The 21,047-nt window shown below is 39.8% G+C and overlaps 1 protein-coding gene across 3 annotated transcripts in view; it reads left to right on the top strand.

Moving 5' to 3' along the window:
- Positions 1 to 75: 75 nt before the first annotated feature.
- The window catches only part of shdb (Src homology 2 domain containing transforming protein D, b), a 28,515-nt gene continuing 7,543 nt past the window's right edge, over positions 76 to 21,047 (top strand). Inside the window, exons 1-5 of one of the 3 annotated variants that reach the window (XM_008406960.2) lie at positions 76 to 200; positions 4,724 to 5,078; positions 7,688 to 7,838; positions 10,602 to 10,823; positions 20,585 to 20,662. In XM_008406960.2, coding sequence (XP_008405182.1) covers positions 4,749 to 5,078; positions 7,688 to 7,838; positions 10,602 to 10,823; positions 20,585 to 20,662 — 781 coding nt within the window. In that variant the 5' untranslated portion in view covers positions 76 to 200; positions 4,724 to 4,748. Of the gene's footprint in view, positions 201 to 3,702; positions 4,101 to 4,723; positions 5,079 to 7,687; positions 7,839 to 10,601; positions 10,824 to 20,584; positions 20,663 to 21,047 lie in introns of those variants that run through there. The other 2 variants (XM_008406959.3, XM_008406962.2) reach the window with 2 other exon arrangements.

The following is a 21,047-nucleotide window of genomic DNA, read 5'->3' as shown; positions in this document are numbered from 1 at the left end:
AATTATTCATGTGTTCGCCTCTGAATAAAAAAAGAACACATTTCTTTGTTTATTTGAAGCTGGTCTTATCAGCTTAGATTTCTACACAATTAGTGCAGGGAAAGTTACTGTGTCCCGGGATGTTGGGCGGTCTTCATAGCGTCACCGTGAGTTTGACCAATGGCGTCGGTGAACCAGCTCGACCCGGGAAACGTTAAGAGGTGAGTTAAGTGAAGACACAAAGTGAATAAATAAATAAATAAATAAATAAATAAAAGAACGTTCACTTGAAACCGATGTAATGCTTCTAATGACATTCAAGCAGAAAAAAATAGGACTCCGAAAAACGTCTATTTCATGCATTGTAAAACTATCCATCCATCCTTTTTCTTACACCCTTGTCCCTTAGTGGGGTCGGGAGAGTTGCATTGTAAAATCATTAGCTCTTAAAATATTTTTTCACATTTTGTCACCAGCACTTGGGTCAACACAAAGCTGTGCATAATTGTGAAGCTGCGTATACTTAAAAAAAAAAAAAAAAAAAAATCTGATAAGTCCTATGTGCATTTGCATTTCGCCAGGACACAAATATCCTTAAAGCCTGCGGTATGAAGGGACCGACATAATGGATCACGTCATATCAATTCTCATGTGACAAAACGTGAAAACGTTTGAAAGATTGAATGCTTTTGCGAGATAAAATGTCAGGAGAAATTTTACTTTTGATTTGTATTTGAGTCATATATATGCTTACAGTTTTTGGAACTGTAACTCAGATGGACAAAAGAGTTGAACATGGACTGGTGTAGTTGTAGCCCAATTATAGTCCACAGACTACATTTACAAAAAACTATTTTGTTTTTTAATAGTGCAAAACTCATACCATTCTATTGTGTATTTAGAAAAGTACTAGCAATTTACTTAAACAGATAACAGACTTCTATGATGCATTGAAATAATTTATGTAGACCTACATGGTTAGAAAATATATTTCAAGACGGTATTCAGAAAAAGCACTGCACATCTATGTATTTTTATAAAGTCTAATTCAGTCCAATTCAATTTATTTTTAGTGCAGTACAATTTTGTGCTGTGAAACTAATATATCTGGAAGTATGAAATGATAATTTGTAAACTATTACAGCAAACCTCGTGTAAATAAGTTTGACCAAAGTTCTATAATCGCTCAAGAGTTTGAGCCCAAACAATAAGGTAGTGTATATTTTTAAATGACAATTCACATCAGCCTCCAAAAGAGGGCAGTAAGTGCCAGGCAGATGAAATTACAGAAATCAATTATTCCTCCAGTTTTGCTTTTTTTCCCCCAACTCCTTTGATAAGCACAAAGGGTTTTATTAAATTCAAAGCTTTCAAAAATAACTTTTGTTGTTCTGTTGTTATGTAATTAAAACCTACCTCCCACTGAATCGGGTAGAAAAACTGGGAATGTTTATAATGTTCATAATACTGAAATGCCAGTTAAGCCTGAACTTCACGGGAGTTGTTGATTCCATATATAGCGTTTTATAATGAGACACTTTTATTAGTTCTCTGATCAATTGTATAGCACCCTTGTACTGGTGCTGTTTCTTTTTTACTAATGTAATTAGAGTGTGGGCTGTTATGCAACTGTTTTTCTTTCTCCATGATAAAAGCATAATAAAATGGAAAGATACCTGTCTGGTTGCCTGCAATTCTGTGTCTGATGATTCCTCTTAGAGAGATCCTGATTTTCATTTCAGCCTGACCTACATTCACTCCTTTTTTTTTTCCCCAGGTTGGTTTCAATCTCCTCATCCATAAACTCCTGAATCTCAGTCTGGACAGGATAGAAACATAAATTAAATCTTCGATGTTGCTTTCCTGTGAGGGGGAGATTTAAAGAACGAGCTGTACAGAGCGGATTGAGTGGACAAAAGAGGATAGAGAAGGGGCAAAAAGGGAAAGATTGCTGCAACATGCAAACATATGACATGAGAAAAAAAGGAAATCATTTATGGCAGAGAAAAGACAAGAAGGGGATAAAGGAATTGCTGCTCAGTAGTTTTTGTTGACATATGGGGAAAGGATTACATCTCCGACTTTCTACTAGTATTTTTCGGAAAAGTATGTGTTTGTGTGTGGATTGTTGGGGCAAGATGTCATTTAATGAATCAATTGATTTCATTCTTTTTCTGAGACATTTAACACTGCATACTGACCCTCTTGCCATGTGAAAACGAGATTCTCCGAACAAAGAAAACTTTGCATAAAGAGAAAAAAGGGGATCCACTTGATTCTTCCACCTTTTATAACAAATGTATATACTTGTATGCATATTTTTTCCCATAGTGATGGACCTTTTGAAACAGTACTACTGCTCTTGAAGAAATACAGAAACTAGGTATGCATTATACCTCCACTCTCAAAGTTTAAATATGAAAAAGTTAACAAACGTCCCAACAACATGGAATACTAATTTAGAGGGTTTCTCACCAACACCAACCTCAAAATCTAATATGGATGTCATGCAACTGCTTGATACCTGTACTTAAACACAATTTATTTACACTTATGGTTCAAAGCTGTATATCTTTAAAACAGTGTTATAAAAGTTTTGTTTGAAAAAAAAAAACATTGTGTATGTTCAAAATGCATGAAAGTACATCCATATCAGCTCGTCTTAGAATCATCTCTTAATATTCCAAATCCAAAGTTTCAATCCTTTGATCTGCAAAACAGTTTATGTGATCTTATGTTATTCCCAGATCCAAGGTCCAGCAGAAGTAAATAAAAACTTTTGCTTAATCTCTACCACAGAAGTTCACTGTCCTCAGTGGCAGATTTTAATATGTTCAAAATGTCTCATTGTGGCAAAGCCTAGGGACAGCACAAGTATTGATTACAAAATGTTTAATAAATTGCACCCATTATAAGATTTCAACTGCTTTTGTCATGTTTTGTGAATAAGGAGTGGTGGTTCCCAGTGTTTGTAGTCAAGGCAAGGATGTTCAAGATAACCATAAGGAGTAATTTAAATTGGACTGTAGTAATAAATAAAAAAAATCACATAAACATGGGCATATTGGATCTGTGTCTTTTGATCTAGAACCAGTGTTTGTTCTTGGTGAACAATAGTTCCGAGTGAACATGCAAAGGGGAGGATGTGAAAGTATAGATGTCATGGTGCTGATGGCTGTGCTGATGGCCATGGTGGGGGTGGATTGTAGCTCGATGACCTCATACAGTCACCCGCCCCCTGGGAGAAAGTGAGCTCACAAGAGTCGTAAAGAAAAAAGGCATTTACGATCTTTTAACAGACTCAGATGTGCCTGGCTCAGTGTAGCATACAATCCAATTTAGCAGTCTGGACAAAGGATAATGTGACATATGGGAGAAGATAAGTGAGAAAATGTAAAACATGAAGGAGGCAGAATGTATACACTAAAGAATACCTCTTTTAAAAATAAGACTAGACAAGTCTAATTACATTTTTTTTGTTAGATTGTCTTGTTTTATGTCCACATCTTGATCAGTGCGTGGTTTATCTTTCTTGGATGAGTGTATTTCTCAGTTTTACGCAGTCCTCTCTGGACATCTTCTGGTGCGTTATCTCTTAAAACCAAAATAATTACAATGACGTTAATTGACTTTCTAACATAAAAAAATGCTCGTGATGTCATGGCAATAAATAATTCACACCTGAGAAACACGTTTCTGCTAGTAGACTCAGTTGCGTTGAGAATGGTTTGGAAGAAGGGGATCTATTTCTTGTTGCATGGCGCATGATGTGTACAGACATTTGAATGAATGAACGCTCTGCTGATTGCGAAAGGCAGCAGGAGGATATTCCTCTGGGACTGAAGCGCCTCCCCTTTAATCGCTCGGCTGAGTTGTGCCTCTCTCTCCGAGCTGTCGTCGCTCTCTTCACTCGCACATTTTTCAGGAGGTAGTCCGGATGGATTTCGATGCGCTCGAGTTTCTGAAAGAAAGGATTCCGAAAGCTCCTGTTTTCTCATTCTTCTAAGGTTTAACAGACTTTGCGACAAGGATTACAGCCTTTTGTGTGTAGTTTTATCGTTAGTGACATGAAGAAGCGCGGATTTTTGCATCCAAAGCGGCCGAGGGACTGAATTGGCGTGGTAAGTGATTGCGCGTTCGGAGCGCAGCTTTCTACGATGTTTAAATCCATCGTTTTGGTAGTTTTCTGGAGCAGAAGTTTGGACAAAAATATTTCTGTCTTAGCTTTTGTAAAGCCCTTCTTTTTTATATGTGTATATAAAATCTAAACTCACACTTAATGTTTGTCAAAATGTGTCAAAAAGTTAAGAAGTTAGAAGCTTTCCGTGTAGATGAATTTGTTTTTTTAGAAAACATCTTCTCTTGGTCTTTTCTATATGTTTCCACCCTGGCTTTATCGTCGGACTTTTATTGCAGGGGTGTGAGTTGTAATGGAAGCCTTTGGGCAAAGTCCAGTTGCCAGACGCTCTGCTCCCATGGTTGAAACAAAAGGAGCCCATGAAGCCCAGCTGTCTCCGTAGGTTAATGTCACATGGAGGCATGTAATAGCACACAGGCTGTTGCTCTGTGATTAAGAAAAGGTAGATCTTGGATAGAAGGATTAATATAGTTGCTGATAGAAATATTTATACACAGTCCTTTTATGAAGCAGTTTATATCTTATGCAGTGTCATCTGAAATAAGGTCCAGCAATAACCTGGCATCTGTCCCACCCCCGACATTTCTCGCACTGTTTTCTATCCAGCACTAAGTTTGGAAGCTGAACCGGCATGGCCAAGTGGCTGAAGGACTACCTGAGCTTTGGCAGGAAGGTGCCTCCACAGCCACCCACTCCGGACTATACAGAGAGTGAGATCCTCAAAGCATACCGCCTGCAGAGGGACCTCGACTTTGAAGATCCGTATGAGGATGCGGAGAGCAGGTCCAGAGGGGAATCTGGGACTTTTGACCCCTCCACACCGGTGTACGGATCTCCCATGAAATCTTCCAGTGTGGACATGAAGTCTCCTAAACACAGGCTGATCAAAGTGGACTCCCAGGAGTTGGGACGCACCAAGATTCTTCTCAGCTCCATCTCTTTGGAAGACCAACCAGAGCCCGTAAGACCTGCTGATTCTTACCATTTGTTTTAGCCGTACACTGATCAGTGACTGATTTCAAATGTCTAGATTTTGTGAACCTTTGACTTCCTGATTTCTCTTTCAGAACAACAAACAACTTTCAAAATATTGTTCTAATCTTTCTTCCATGAAGGAAGTTAATAATTTCTTGCATTAGGAGTTGAGTTGACATTTCGCTGTGTGTGTAGGAGGGAGCAGTTGCTGTAAAGCAAGGTTTTAATAATTCAAAAACAATGAAAGACTTATGAATTGACATTTAAAATTCCTTTTGCAACTTGTATAAGAAGTTTGCACAACTAGCATGGTTAGCATTATAACTGTAAACAGTGGTCTATGTGTCTATTTCATAAGGAAGATGGATTTTTTCACTTATTTCACTGAAAGTTTGCAAAAAGGTCTCCAATTTGTATAAATCCAGGACATTCTATAACAGAATGTGATCTAAAGTTTAAAAGGCTGAAACAGAGCAACTTTGTTGTAGTTTGTTCAGCCTTGTGTTTGTCGTTAATGGTAGCTGTGGGTCGATTTGCGGCCCACACGCTACTTTGTCTGAGCCACAGACAAAGTAGGTAGTGTCTTTTTGTTCCTCAAAATGTTGTCAGTAGTGGACAGAATTTTTCTAGTAAAAAATGGCAAAATTAACAACTCCTAAGGAAGTCTGGTTCTCCTTAATAAACAGCCAACGATCCTTTATAGGTACCACAGTTTCCTTTTTAAATAGCTCCTTACACCTTTTAAGCTTTCTCTGCCTTCATTTTCCAAGTTTCCAATTGACTGCTCACCCTTAAATGGTGATTGAACTGAATGTACTTCTTGTCAGTGCTTCCCTAACTTCACAGATGTGCAAACAACAAAGGAGATTGTGTGAAATATCTTCCTCTTGTCAAATGAGGTGGGCTGGAGTCATAAAGAGAAGCCAGCCAAAAGACATAAAAACTCCCACTTCTTTCATACCATTTCCATCATGGTGACAGTTTTAATGATCAGATTCAATCATCAACTTCCTGGGAATGTGTGTCAGAAGATATGTATTACTTGCATAAATCACATAACATCCTACACACATAAATTTACTACCATAGGCGGATGGGGGGGCAAAATGGATGGCTTTGGCGCGCCATTGAGCTAGAGGGAGCCATGGTCCCCTGAGTTTATGTCCATCTATAAATAATAGATGAGGTTTGGTTTTGCAAGCTGAGAGGGACCATCACACGTGCACATGTTGCAGGGCCACATTCATTATACTGCTTGGAGAGGTATCAAGGGCTACGAAGAATTATATCTCAAGCTTTAGTGCTGTTTTTGTCGTCAGGAACATGTGTGTTTTTTGTTGTTTTTTTTTGTTTTGTTTTTTTAAACACGTGATTAAAAAAAAACCTCAACTTTTAGATACAAGTGAGAAAGATGTTTAAAGAACAATTTGTGCAAAAGTATGGGCTTTACAAGGACATTAACTCAAAAACGCTGACTAAGTTGGAGAACATCATAGAATCTTCATCATAGCAGCTTAATCTACAAACAAGCTCATGGAAACTGCTAGAAAGGGCAAAAATCCTGAAGTGGATTGAAGTAATACTTCCACTAAAGTCGATAGCTCCCCTGTCTGCCCTTCTCCCTCTAATGCACATTAATTTCCCATGATCTGTGGGAACATCCACTTTCTAATTACCATAACAGATTCCTGTGCATCAATAGATAACCTGTTAGAGAATCAACAAGAGATTAGGACGTTGTTTCACCAGGGCGTCAGCCTGTTTAGCAGGATTTTGGGAAGTGGGGCCTTTCTGCAGTAATTTCCTTTGTGAGAGAGGAGGAGAGACAAAGGATGTACATGCTTCTAGACTGGCTCTCGCGTGTTTTTGTATACGCCCGTGTTTGTGCGACCATATGGTTGGCTGTGTTGCTGTCACTTTGCCAGATGACCACTGCTCTTTTTTTTCCCTTCTGTGCTTGCATGGAGGAACAAAAGCTGCCGACTGCATGTCTCCCGCTTTTATCTCTGTCCACTCTTTTTGAAGCCAAAAAACTTCACCTGTCCTTCACCTTTCAAGATTTTAACAAAGATATGGTGATTCAGAGTATGTTTATATATTTTACAAAAAGACCATGGTGACCAACTGGATCAATTTATTCAACAGTAAAGGGCCACTTTTCTTTTCTTTTTTTTTTGTCTATTTATGGCAAAGTAGATGTTTACTGTAATTCTCTTATGGTTCTCTTATTTTTTTTTGTGTGTGTGTGTGACTTGTCTTCTAGACGCCCGATCCCTTAGTCACTGGATCTTGAAGATATACTGTCTCCACAAGACTATTTCTTTAGCTTTCACGGATTATTATAAATAACTACTTTTGACAGCAGTCATTTAGTTTTGAAATAAATGCTTTCAAAACTTTAATGCAAATCTTACAAAATCCGTGTTGGCAAAACTAGCCACTTTGGAATTCTGACTGCTTTTGCAAACCTTTGGATGATTTAAATTCAATATACTGAGTCAGCTCTTTTTCCTTTTTGTTCTTCTTCAGATGTAAATGAGTTTTACTTCAAAAAGTGCCTCTGCTTCATAAGTGGGTTCTTGTTTCATCTTTTAGGTGGTCCCGTCAGCCCCAATGGCAGGAGACACGGATTATTCAGATCCATTCGATGCGCGATTGGAACATCGACCAGATCCAGATCTTGGTCTTGTCCCTTGCGAGAATAATGGCTACATGGAACCGTATGAAGCGCAGAGGGTCATAACAGGTCAGTGGACTCATAAAAATGGAGAGGACTTTTGAACAATAAAAGTCTGAGTCCAAAATGAAGTGGTTTGACTGTATTTTCCAGCTACCTATGTGATTTCCAGCATGTTCTTTCTTTGGCTCTATTGATCAACTTGACCAGTTCAAACAAAATTCAACTTTAAAATTGTTAATTTAGAAATCTGTCAATTGAAACTACTACACTTTAACTGTTAGAATATAATTTCCCAGCATAAGTGTTTTTTGACCTTCTCTTTTGTGCAATTAACTCTGCTCTTGTGAAGGTCAAAAAACACTTATGCTTTTTACACCAGACAGGAAAGACTAACAGGAAAACATAAAATTACATCGTTTCAGATTCAGTTTTACTTGTTTTAGCTTTTACTCTTCTACTTGATCATTCCCAGTGGGAAATTTTATTTTAACGTTTAAAGTGTACAGTTAACTAAAATGCAATCAAAATGCAATCAATGTTATTTGAACAAATGGGGAGTTGAAATTTTAAATTTTGTACTTTGTGTTTGTAAAGGTAAGTCATCATATTAAATCTGAAAATATTAATTCATGGGTAAAACGTGGACCTAGATTATGAAGTACTATCTGTACTGTCAGCAGTTTCTTTGAACAAAGCATGTCAGTGATGGTCTTGTGTCTTTTGAGAGGACTGAAAAGACTCTAATTCCAATTACTTGGAATTTATCAAAACGTTAAAACACCTTTCTACACTGGAATTTTGTCAACCACAGCCTAGTGAATTTTCAACATCATGAAGTGTTTATTCACCGTCCAGGCTCAGACCCCCTTTCTGCCCTCGCAATTTACTCCCACATCATTTATCACAGAGCCATCATTTTCCATTTCTCTCTCCTTCTGCAACATCTTTTTCTGACCCTTTCCCCCTCCAGCGCTCTCCCTGGTCTGTCCCAGTCATTTAGTGTAAAGGCTTGCCCCTCCACCTCCATCGCTCCTCCCCTTTATTTCTCCATCTCTCCATCTCAAGGGCTCTCCCCAGTCCCCCCAAGGGGATTCTTTGGTTTGTCTCTTTAATCTGTCCTTTAGTGAAAGTCCACTGTATACATTTTGCCCGCTCATCGCTCTCACTCTTGGTGCCCTTTTGGTAGTGAAAGGCATTTCACAATATTAGGAATGAGAGAAAGGAGCTAATCTGTTGCCACCTTGAGGCAAGCCCTTTACAGAACCTGGATGGAGCTGTTTGAGAGATTAGATTCAGGGAGCTGATGGCACAGCTTTGTCAGAGCTCTGTCATCAGTTTTGAATTGAGTCTGTCACTTTAGAGCCTGCTTTTGTCTGTCCGTCTATCTCAGTCTTTCTTTCTTCATTAAAAGTCATGGAAGCAGCAGGCAAATGCGACACTGGCATAATATTTATCACTCACTCAGTATGTGGTTTCTAAAATTGTTTAAATTTCAAAATTTCTTCACTTTGTCGTGACTCATAAATTCAGTTTGTGTGGATAAAAGGCCGGTCCCCCCGCTGACACACATCTGCATGCCTGAACACACTCCCCATCCCTTCCTGTCATCGTTTCGCTCAATCTTCTGTCCCCGTCAAATTGTCTTCTCACCCCTTCCCGCGGTCTCAAATCCCTGCCTGTTTTCCTCCATCGTGCCTCCTTTGAATTCATCATTTTATTTCCTCCAATCTTGTTTTTATCTCCCAACCTTCATCTCCTCTCTGTCACCAGGCTGCCGTGACACCGCCAGCTCCCAGTGCAGGTAGAGCAGCATTCAGCCCTGCTGTGCTTCTGTCTTCATGACTTAACATCAAACGCTGACAGACCACAATCCCCTGCCCTCCTCGATCTCTCATGCCATCTCTCCCTCCCTCTCTTTCTCTCTCTCTCTGCCTTTTTTCTTCCACTTGTTTCATCAGGGCTTCTCTTCCCTCTTCTTACTCCCACAGCTCTTGAATCTACCACATCCTTTTCCCCCTCTTCACCTCCCCTCCTGGCCTTGCTCCCCCTTTCTCTCCTGTTCTCAACCCTTCTTTTTATAACCTCAGGGTCTCTCCGTCAGGGTCTTTCCACTTGGTCACCATGGTAATAACTAGCCGCCTGAAAGCAGTGTTTTGTCACGGCAAACTCTATAGTAGTCTTGTTTCCATTTTTATGCAAACACAAACATGGCTTTTCTTTTACTACAATTCCAGCTCATTCTACATTTTCTGGTTTAAAAAAAAAAACACTGTTGGATGTTTTGGGACTCCTGTTGCTTGGAGATCCCTTTGGAAGCATTTTATCTCATGGCCATATTTGACTCCACAAAACAGATGCAGGTGCTGAGAACCATTTGTTGTCTGGATCCCACTGAGAAATTGATGAAAATGTTAACAAGGAGACACGGACGCTGCTGTGAGCCATGCTGGATATCTGCTGGCTGAGATGCAGGATGGACACGGAGAGAGAAAGTACCATGTTTCCCCTCGGCATCTAACCCAGTTTCTTGTTGGGGCCAACCACATTGGTTTCTGGACCTGCTGCAAGCTGTGCAAACATAATTATTTTAATTTCTCTAATTCTGGGCATGTCAGAGATCAACAAGCTTTTTGTTTATTTTAAATTTGGATGGAAGAATGTTATCGGGATTGTGTTTTGAGAAGAATAATTGCTTCTGACGAGCTATTTTTCTTGCTGACTGGTTAAATATGACAAATATATGAATGATTGCATATTCATCTTTTGTGTGATTTTATTTATTTTTTCTTCTTCTTCTTCTTGTTCTCTGGTTTGCATGTACTATGTCAGAACTGCAGCGCAACCCCGGAGGAGGCCGAATGCGTGGAGGGATGCAGCTTTACGACACTCCGTATGAAGATGAGCGAGGACAGCGCCTGGGCTATGTCTACGGAGAACTTCACGAGGAGGGCAAGGAGACCAGCAGGCTACCGCAAGATGACGAGAGACCAGCAGATGAGTACGACCAGCCCTGGGAATGGAAAAAGGATCACATCTCCAAAGCATTTGCAGGTAGGAAGAAAAGATATGCTCTAGAATTGAAGGGAAAAAAACCTACTGTTTTAATGGAAAAGCCAGATAATGATCATTCCAATATATTCATCTGCCCTTTGCATCAAGCCTGTAAATGTTAATGTCTTCAGATAATGTTGCTTTGTATTTTATGCAATGATTCACAAACCAGCTGATTTATTTATTTTTGGTCAAATCTTTTCATTCTACAGTTACAAAATATTTCATGGGACGGATTGGTGTAAGTTAAAAATAATTGTCAATTAGAGGGAAATGGATACCTGGTTTTCAAATATATTTACAAATGAAAATAAAATATTGGACATTTTCTATTCATTCCCCTGTTTAATATTTTGTTGTATCACCTTAAGCTGCAACTGCTACTGCAAGTGTTTTTTGTGCATGTATCTACCAGCTTTGAACATTTCAAGGTGAAAGTACTGGGTAGTGCCTGCAAAAATATTGTTTAGTTAACATATATCACAACTGGAAAACAACAAGTTTTCCAGTTGTTTTCCAGATCTACAACTAGATCTGATCAAGAGTGATCTCCTGTAGACTTTGACTAGGCCATTCTGACAAATGAATCTGATCTGACCAGAAACATTGCTTTGCAGCTGTGGTTGTATGTTTACGGTTGTCTTCACCCCAGTCGAAGCCTCTAGCAGATTGCCCTGTATTTAATTCCATCCAGCTTCCTTGTCCCTGGAGAAAAGCATTCCCACAGCATGATGTAACTACTGCTATGGGTTGCTGTGGGGATTGTGTGTTCATGGTGAAGTTCAGCGGTATTATGGCATTCTTTCAGCATTCTTTTGACAATCTATTTTTCAGCACTTTTCTATGAAGGACAGACCGTTAGATACGCACAACTATTGTAGTAGATGTTCTGTTTGTTTATGTCTCCAATTCACAACAAATGCTGGGGCACTAAACAAAACAATCTGATTTATAAACAGAAATACAGTAAATTCAGTGCAACCATACAGACAGATTCAAAGTCAGTTACATACATTCCAATTCAGTCCTATTTACTAAACAGTCGAGTCGAGTCCAGGTTATTATGCCAGGTTTGGAAGAAGGCATTTTTATTTTAAGAAATCCAGCCAACTAGTTAGAGTCGCTGACTTGGTATTAAAGCTAAGCATGTGACAACAATGATGAGTGATCTCTGGTCAGAAGCTCCCCCTTGAGTTATGGGTTTTTGCAGCTCCTCCAGAGTTATCATGGGCTTATCAATTTCCTCTCTAGTTACTTTTCTCTTCGCTTGTCTGAGCAGTCATCATACTCTTTCTGTTTCTGGATAATTAAATAGTGAGATGTCCAAAATTTGAGATATGGTTTTATAACCTACCCTGCTTAAAATTCCCCTGCAACTTTATCTGTGATCTGTTTACTGTGATTGTTGATCTTCATGATGCCGTTTGCTCGGCTAAAGTTTTCTAAAATCCCTCTGAGACCTTCAAAGAACTTCTCTCTGATAAAGTGCCTCGAGGCAACATTTGTTGTGATTTGGTGCTATATACACAAACTGAACTGAAAAGAAAAGAAAAGAGAACAGCTGGATTTATTTTGAGATCAAATTACACAAAGGTGGGCTACATTTAGCATGTAGGGGATTTGCGATTGCAATCTGTTGGACTTTTGTTTTGGGGTATCAGATTTCAAAGTTGTGAACATAAATAGGCACATTTTTCAGAGTTTTCATTGTTAACATTTTGAAAACGATACATTTTCCTTCATGTCACAACTATGCGCTACTTTGTTTTGATTTGGTGCTATTCTAATACTGTTCCCACAAGCACAGAAAAACATGTGGCTGTAGTGCAACTAAATATGAAGAAGTTCAAAGGCAGTGAATGCTTTTCCAAGGCACTTTTGTTACAAATATGTGGTCAGTCATTGATTTCACTGGTTTATTTGTTGAGTTTAGCTTTGCCTCTGCAAAGCTTGATCAATACTCGTTTTTTCTCACAAAGAGCCCTCCCAAATTGATAGACTATCCTCCATTTTATTAAAATGTTTTCCAACACAAGAATAAATGCCAACCAAAGACCAAGGCCCTTAAATCCTTTAGATGAGTGAAAACTCTACAGTATCTCAGCAAATGTGTATTTAAAGATACTCTGTCGAATTTTTTTTTTTAACCATTCAGTGGTTAAAACTTGCTTCAAAATTATCTTTTTTTAAAGGTCGGAACCTTCATTTCAGCTCACAGACTGCTTTTCTGCTGATAGTACATGGTAAAACCAATATTCTAACTGTTCTGACCTTTAAAAAAAATCATCTGCCTTCCCCCATCATTACATCTAGTTTTTAACTAGAAACGGAGTACTGTGACCTTCACTGTCTGAGCTCAGATGACATATATTTCTCTCTTTTGGACTTGAAATCTTTCTGGAAGAATATTGATTTCTTTTTACTTAGACATGTGGTTGACTATACTCTCGGCAAGCTTTGAGATGATCATCAGGACTGACAGGGGCTTTGGTTTGCTGTTATGACAGGATTGTGTGGAAGGGGGAAAGAGATGGTAAGCGACAAGGTGAAATTGCTTCATAGTATTTTTTAAAGCAAAGGGACGGTGCAAGCAAACAGTCCTGATAAATCATTAGGAAGGGGGATGTAGGTGTAAAGAATGCCAGGCCAAGTCCACTTAATTGAGCTGTATCTCCAAGTCACCAAGGTCAAGGTGATGGGATAATAAATCAACCGCGCCTCATCCTCGCTCACCTCCATCCCTTCTCCCCTCCCCTCAGTTAATTACATGCCTACACATGTGTGACTGATCCAGTGTTAATAGGAAAGTCACGGTCAGCATCGCATTGTCTGGATACCCATGCACATACACAGAAATCCATTCTCATCGCATTAAAACTCAAATCAGCCAAACCAGTGAAGAGCACAGAGGCGCTGTAACTCATTGGACGGAGGAGACAATTTCAAATAAAGATGTGCGCATGTTAATTTAAAAGCCAAAGCTATCGCTCACCTAATTTGCACCCCTCACTTGCTGTATCTGTTTGTTTTCTCCTTGTTTCATGTCTCTTCTTTGTGACATATACATTATGCATCACTGCAGGGGAGTACTCATACCACCATTAGAGCATGAAGTGTAGGAAAACGCTCGTGCCGCCCGAGTTCTTTGACCCTTTGTTTTCACTTTTTTTTTTCATTCGGAGTCAGCTTTCCGAGCTGGCCTGCTGTCTGTCTCGGTGCACCGAGGCACTGGAGTGTAAACACACAAACAGTATTTTCCATTCTCACATTTAATCCATATTCCCTAGGACTTTCTCGGCATTGCTAAGCATGGCCCACATTGCGAGGGCGGGAAGCGATGGAAAGGACGGTGCAGCAAAGGCATGGCTACAGAAGACAGAACAAAGAGATGAGGACGGAGGTTTGAGAGTGATGCAGATGAGAAGAGACGGAGAATAGGATAGAGAGAGGCTCCATGCAAATGAAAAGGGACGTCCGATGCTGTGAGATGCTTGGTGGCGGCTAGGTGGATGTTAATGGAGGCCCGGTGTTTCAGTGGAGAGGAGTATTAATGGTCAGGAGATGTTGCGAGGTGAGGAGAGCGGCTCGTAATGGGGGATTCAGGGCCACTGCGGCCACGGCGCAATCAGTCATCCACTAACACAGGCACACTTTCTCACACATGTACACACCATCACTCCAGCAGTGACAGGGCTGTCCCCTCAGTCCTCTCCTCCCTGCTGATGTGACATACTCACTCAGATAACCTGCCGCGGGTGGGCAAATGGTGGGGCAGTAGGGGGGGGTATCACAATCTGCCAGCAGCCTCTCATCAGCACTTGCTCTCTGGCTCATTCACGCATATGTGGGTTTCCAACTTTTGTTTTTTTTTAGGGGGGGGGGGGTTTACAGCCCTGATCATGACCACAGACTTAATTCAAGCGTGGAAGGATGGTGCGTGCATGTTGGCACAAGTGAAGATGTGAAAGGGGGATGGGGGGATTTATGTGTACTTTATTTATTCAAAAGCTTCTCTACAGAATCTCTATGATTACAATTCTCCTGGCTTATCCACGCTCAAATGTAATCGCTGGTGTGAAAATTGAACGCTGCGGCTATTTTTTTGAATAAGTCCAAATGAGTTTCCCGCCTAATATATTTTTTTATTTTCTCAGACTTGGAGTCCACTTCAAGCAGTTGTGTGAATTTGATCCCAGCAGTCCCTCAGAGTTTGACATGTTAGATGGCTTTAAAAAAGACAAAGTGTTACCTGAGGTGGATATCTCAGATTACAGCAGTCATTAATTCCTTGATGTTAATGAACATTCGTGCATTAAACAACTGGCCCTGCAGCCATCTTGCGTTATTAGCGATCTAATGAGAGAGACCGTCTTATTAGTTCTCTGATGGCTGCTCCTAATGAACAGATGAGTGGGTGTTTCAGGTGTTTTTAATGTTTTTAAGTTTTATAGACCACAACAAAAGGTTTGAGCCAACGAGTGTGAGTGTTAGCGCATTGGCGCTCATGATCTAGAGCCCGAAACCAGCTGGATAGAGGAGGAGAAGGAATAACATCGCCACCCCTAGCAATTACTGTAATGTTGCTGTTGAGCAAAGCACTTATCCTCCACTTGTTCCACTGCAGCTGCTCATTAAGCAACAGAAAAAGACTTGGACTATTCATAGAAACTCTGCAGCATGGTGAACGTGTGCGTCCTAAAATGAAGGTTGAGAGAAAAACACTCGCAGTTACAGGTTCAGGATAACACTTGCTGGATCAAAAAGAAAATTCACAAGAGAAATGCTTGCAAATTAAAGCATTGGATTATTTGAATTTGAAAAATTACACAACTATGATTGGGCTTCAACGGCATTTGGGCTTTATTTGAACCCCTCAGCTCACTGGATTTGGCAGCATTAACATATATCTGGAAGAACAAAGATTATTTTTCTGTCTAGCCAACGAGAAACATCATGTAGATTTTATGAATTTTAGGTTTTTGTGCTGGCATTTGTTGGGTTAGGAATGAAGCATGGTTGGTATAAGGCATGGAAGTCTGCTCCATTTTGCTTCCAAAAAAGTCTGGAATGGTGGTGAGACAAAATGACGTGTGCCGTCAGTCAAAAACCTTAAGCTAAAAAACTAACTTAGCATGGTTACTTTTAATAAATTAGCAATGTTTTTAGAATTTTGGCTTAAGAACAAAAATTGTGTTCCTTGACTTTTACACAACCAAAGCATACAACCAGACATTGGAAATGAGATCAAATGATTTCTTAAGCAAAGTAAGGCTTTTGCATCTGACACTAAACATTAGAATGCATTGTCTTTTCCTCTTTTAATGGCAGCAATTTAACATTTTAATTTATGAAAACCTTTGTTATTCAGAGATTGGGGAAAAAAAACTAAACATTGAACCATGGTGTGTTTGTGTGTCAGTAAGAGCTTTGTCGTGATTGTATGCTTTGACAGGCTCAGTTTTCCTGCATTGTTGCATCATGCATATTTGTGTGTGCATGCGTGTGTGTGTAAGAACGTGCAAGCAGGAAAAGAAAATTAGATTTCCATTTCGGGCTTGATGGTTCTCTTTGCTGCTATAAGCAGACCCTTGGGCCATCTGACCAGCTACTCATCAACTTACTGGCAGAACCACAGGGCTCCCCCCTTCACTCTTTCCCCACCTCCTCTTTCTTGTCATCATCTTGCTTTCTCTCTCCCCTTACCCCTTTTCGCTTGCTTGTCACTTTTCTGATTTTATTTTTTCCCTGTTGCAGCCAGAACCCTCTCTGACACTAATGGAGAGCCATCTCCTTGTGTTTCATCTACACTGTTCAATATAAGTGGGACAGGGCAAGCAGATATGAAACAACACTTAGCACTTAGAAGCAAATAAATAAATATAAAGAGGGTATTTAAAAATGAAATAGAAAGTTGAATAAAATTAGTAAAGCGTTTCAGTAAAATTACCTTAGAGAAGTCATAAGGCATTCACTATTTAAAGGATGTACTTTTGCAAATGCGTGTGCCTTATTCCTGTAATTGTCTGTACATACGAGTGCTTTCCTCTTGACAGAAGGTCTTTGTTTGCAGAGACTCGATGCCGGAGCTGTGTGTGGGGATGGATGTCTTCATTAATCGACTAAATGTAGCCGTTCTCTTGTCTTTGCTCTTTCACAATTTGAAACGCACAGAATACAGCTGCCGTGTCTAAGAAAGTCAGTTTCTCTCACCTGAAGCAATGCTTACTCTGTCCATAGCTAAAAAATAGAGCCTGCCCTCCCCAAAATGGATTCTACTAATTATCAGCATGCAATCGAGGCAGGCTAAACACTTTGGCATACCACTGGCTCACCCGTTTCATAGTTTCAAGTTAAAATGAGAGAAAAAAACACTTCCTTATTTGAACATTGAAGTGTTTCAGTGCCACAACACTTCCTACTGCATGAGAGTAAGTCTGTTTTTTTTTTTTTGTTCAGATATTCAATCATACCATCTGCTGTTAGAGAATCAAAACAATAACAATCTTCTTTGGATGACACAGGACTTCCTTTACACAGGAATGAGCCAGATATGTCTTCCTCATAAATGACTGACATAGTTCAGCATCTAGTTTGCATGAGTGTGGCTCAGTATTTGCAGTTGAGTCAAGGTGTCGGTGTTTTCTGAATCTTTATTTATTCGGTTGAGCAATTTGTATCTTTGAGCATTAGCAAATGTAGGTCACAGTTGTAGTAAAACATAACCTGCAATATTTTCTTAAATAGTTTTAGGACATTTTTTGTTGGGCGGTGGGGGCGGTTATACATTTTGATTGTGTTATGTTCCATTTTCCAGTTTCCCAATGTCAAAATATAAATGTATGGTAATTTCTGCCAATGCAGGAGGTGGACAAACTAGGACAAGGTTCCAGTCATCAAGTTTACATGTAGTGGCCCAGATTACAGCCTGTACTGTGTTGAACACACTTTTCTTTCAAAACCACCTGGCATAGATGTAACATTTGATTTATTCGTTGCAGCCTACACTGTGTTCATGAAATATTCCACTCATTACAGCAATGCTACTAGCCTGTGAAAACAAGACAGGATGTATTTATGGTTTCATGTGCTCTACACCTAGTTTTGACCACTGAACATATTTGAGCCTACATGAACTATAGCCCTAGTCACCTGTTATTGGCTGACAGATGTTGTAGCTCATCTGCTTCAAGGTTTCACCTGTTTTGTGTTCAGGTATTTAGCATACCTTGGACGTTACAGGTAGTTACTGTTGCATTTATGTCATCCCAAACCATTCTGCCTATTCTGTTCTGCCCCCAAGCGCCATTTCTTTTCCCACACACCTGAAGACAATTTCCTACAGCCCTGTATGTGGTTGTACATTAAAATCACAGCAGATTAGAAGACTGTAAAATGCTCAGATCAGCCATCTGGCACAACAGCTATGACCAGGTCAAGGTCTCTTAAGGCCCTCTTCTTTAACGTTATGATGCTAATTTTTCACCTCATCTAGATTCCTAAATCCACTGAGTTTCTGCCATCTAATTAGCTGAGGGACTGATTTCCATCATCAAACAACTGAACAGATGTTGGTTTACACTCTTGTGTACAAACTGTGAGTTGATAAAATTTACTATGTAAACCACTGGTTCATATAAAAAAGATCTGAGGATCTTTACTACGTTTGTATTTCTGATAACTGATCTGATTTTTGTGTTGTAATTTCATACTGCCTTTGTGACTGCATCCTGTTTTCTCTATGGGTGTGAAGTGAGAATTGAGCCTGGCAGCACAGGTGGTTTTTGAGTCAGGGCTCAGCTAATGAAGACTCAGTTGTGTCTTATGACATATGCAAACAAGAGAAGTTGCTGCAAATGTTCAAGCAGAGATATTTTTCATATCAGAGGCACTCCATACTATAATTATTTGGAGATTATTCACAAAAAGATAATTGCATAAATTTTACAAAATATCAACTTCGTTTAAAAATTACTCTACTTTTTAGTCCTACTGTAAATGTGTAGAAATTTTGAATTATAGTGCATGTGAGAACATATCTATAGGGATTATATGGTTTGTTGCATTTTGGCATCTGCTAGAATGTACTTTTGGTCATTTAAATAATACTTTGTGTAAATGGAGCTAAGTACGCATCTTGTCATCTTGTGTAATTTCCAATAGAGTTGACTTGTCTTCAGGTTTTCTTCTAAATTATGAATGTTTGATGTTCTCATCTTTTATGAAAACTAGATCTATGTTAGCTTACTTCATGTAAAGCTAGCTTTTGACTCATAGTAGAAGATGGGTGATTTTACTTGCTTCACTTCCTTTTTAGGCGAATCAAAAGGAAGTGTACCAATCAGTCTGAAACTGGTCACTTTTGAAGAATAGTAGAGTATCATGGAAAAGCCAAATTGAGATAAAACAATATACATCTCATCTCTGTCTCATTACATTTTTAAGCAGTAATATATATTTTTGGCACTCTTATCTCAAATGTTACCCTACATTTGCTTTAATGTTCTTCTCATTTAAACCCATCTTTCTCCACACATCTCTCTCTCAGTTCTTCTTGGGAATTAGAGGTGTGAAATTTGTGGCGATGGTGAGCTGACAAACAGTGGAGTGAGACGGTGGTGTGGTGGTGAAACTCCCAGGAGTTTTTTTTTTTTTTCCTCTACATGCTTGTGTGTGCACCGGTGTTTGCGTGCTAGGCTCCCATCGAGCGCCAGGCCACACTTTAATCCTGGCATCAGTGGAGGTGCAGTTCGCTCCAGATGGGGCCATTGTACTGCACCATGCATCAATAATTCACAGAGAGCCAAGGAAAGTGGCAGAGTGTGTCTGCCTGCTCAATAATTAACCAGGGAAGAGGAACATGTATGTACAGCCTGGGTCTTTCTCAAAACGCCCGTTCAAAATGGTCTTTGATGTCGCCGGCCTGGGGGGTCTTTGGATTAGTCAGCTCATTAAGATGTCACCCCTCTGTTCCTTTTATTTGTTTTGTGATCCGCTTTTGCGAAGAGCACGAGCTGGATTTGCATTGTGGTTCTGACACGAATGCATAATGTACCTGTGAGTGCGTGTTTGCAGAAAAGGCAGCAGTAATGACTGGTATTACAGCAGTCAGCCATGGTATATCGTGAGCTATTTTCAGCTCCTTCTCTCAGTGCACCTTCTGTTGTTTTGCAGTGAATAAAATAATACAAATGCCCACACACACCTCAGCTCCTCTGTCACACTTTGCTGTGGGTTGACTTACTTTTGAAGTCACTTTTTTCATTACATTTAATGCTAAGAGACAATTTCTTGAAGTGGAAAGTTCAGATTACTATAAATAAAAGCGATGCTGCTACTCCCCTCTGTTCTATCTCCTGCCTCCTTTAGCCTTATCTGCCTTGATTTATTAGTGTACACACAGGCTCTGAGACTCTGTTTTTCTTGTGTGGGATTTATCAAAGGTGCAGGGGTTAGATTATATTACTGCGCCTCTTGACAGGAGGTAGAGTTAACTACATTTGTTGACACCACAACTATGTCATCTCCACACATGCAGCCTCTCACTTCCGCTCTCAATGGGGCTCCCCTTTCTCGTCTACCTCTTCCACTTCTCACATCTTGCTCGCTCTTTCTCCCTCACATTAAAACCCTCCTCTGGTGTTTGGTCTCACTTCTTAATCATCACCTCTTTTCTGTCACCTGCCTCGTTTGGTGAACGTTGTAAAATCCCATCTGCTGTTTTCTTGCTCTTCTCTCTACTCCCACCCCCCCTCCTCTATTAGAAATGAGGGAGTTGACGGAGTTGCCCTGGCCTGCCCCTGTGGGTCAGCTGGAGGAGGAGCCCCCTGTCAGAGAGCAAGGTGACCTCTCACCCTGAACATCCCTGCACCCCTTTTCACCCACATTGCCTTTCTTTATTTGCATGCAAGTTGTCCAGACCCTCATGACCCTGTTGTTTAACATCTGCTATGTCCTCAATAGAGCACCTGCTTGTAGCAACTGTTGAATGCTATAGGGAAAGGTGTGTAAAACTGTGAATTTCTGCCGTTTTATAGCTGACTGAGTATGTGAAATAATTGCCACAAAGGTTATGACAATCAAAAACAAAGTTGCAAACCAAATACAAGACAAGAAAACGGCATTTTTCCATCTCTCTTCAGCTTGAAATTTTCAAACAAATTGTAATGATGCTGGTAAATTTCTTTTTATCAGATTCTGACCTGCTGACCTGCAATGTGACCCTTT

The sequence above is a fragment of the Poecilia reticulata genome, chromosome 4 (genome assembly GCF_904066995.2).
Source record: "Poecilia reticulata chromosome 4, P_reticulata-male-v2, whole genome shotgun sequence".
Taxonomy (NCBI): domain Eukaryota; kingdom Metazoa; phylum Chordata; class Actinopteri; order Cyprinodontiformes; family Poeciliidae; genus Poecilia; species Poecilia reticulata.
Note: the sequence above shows the minus strand (reverse complement) of the source record. Positions and strands in the feature narration are given on the sequence as shown.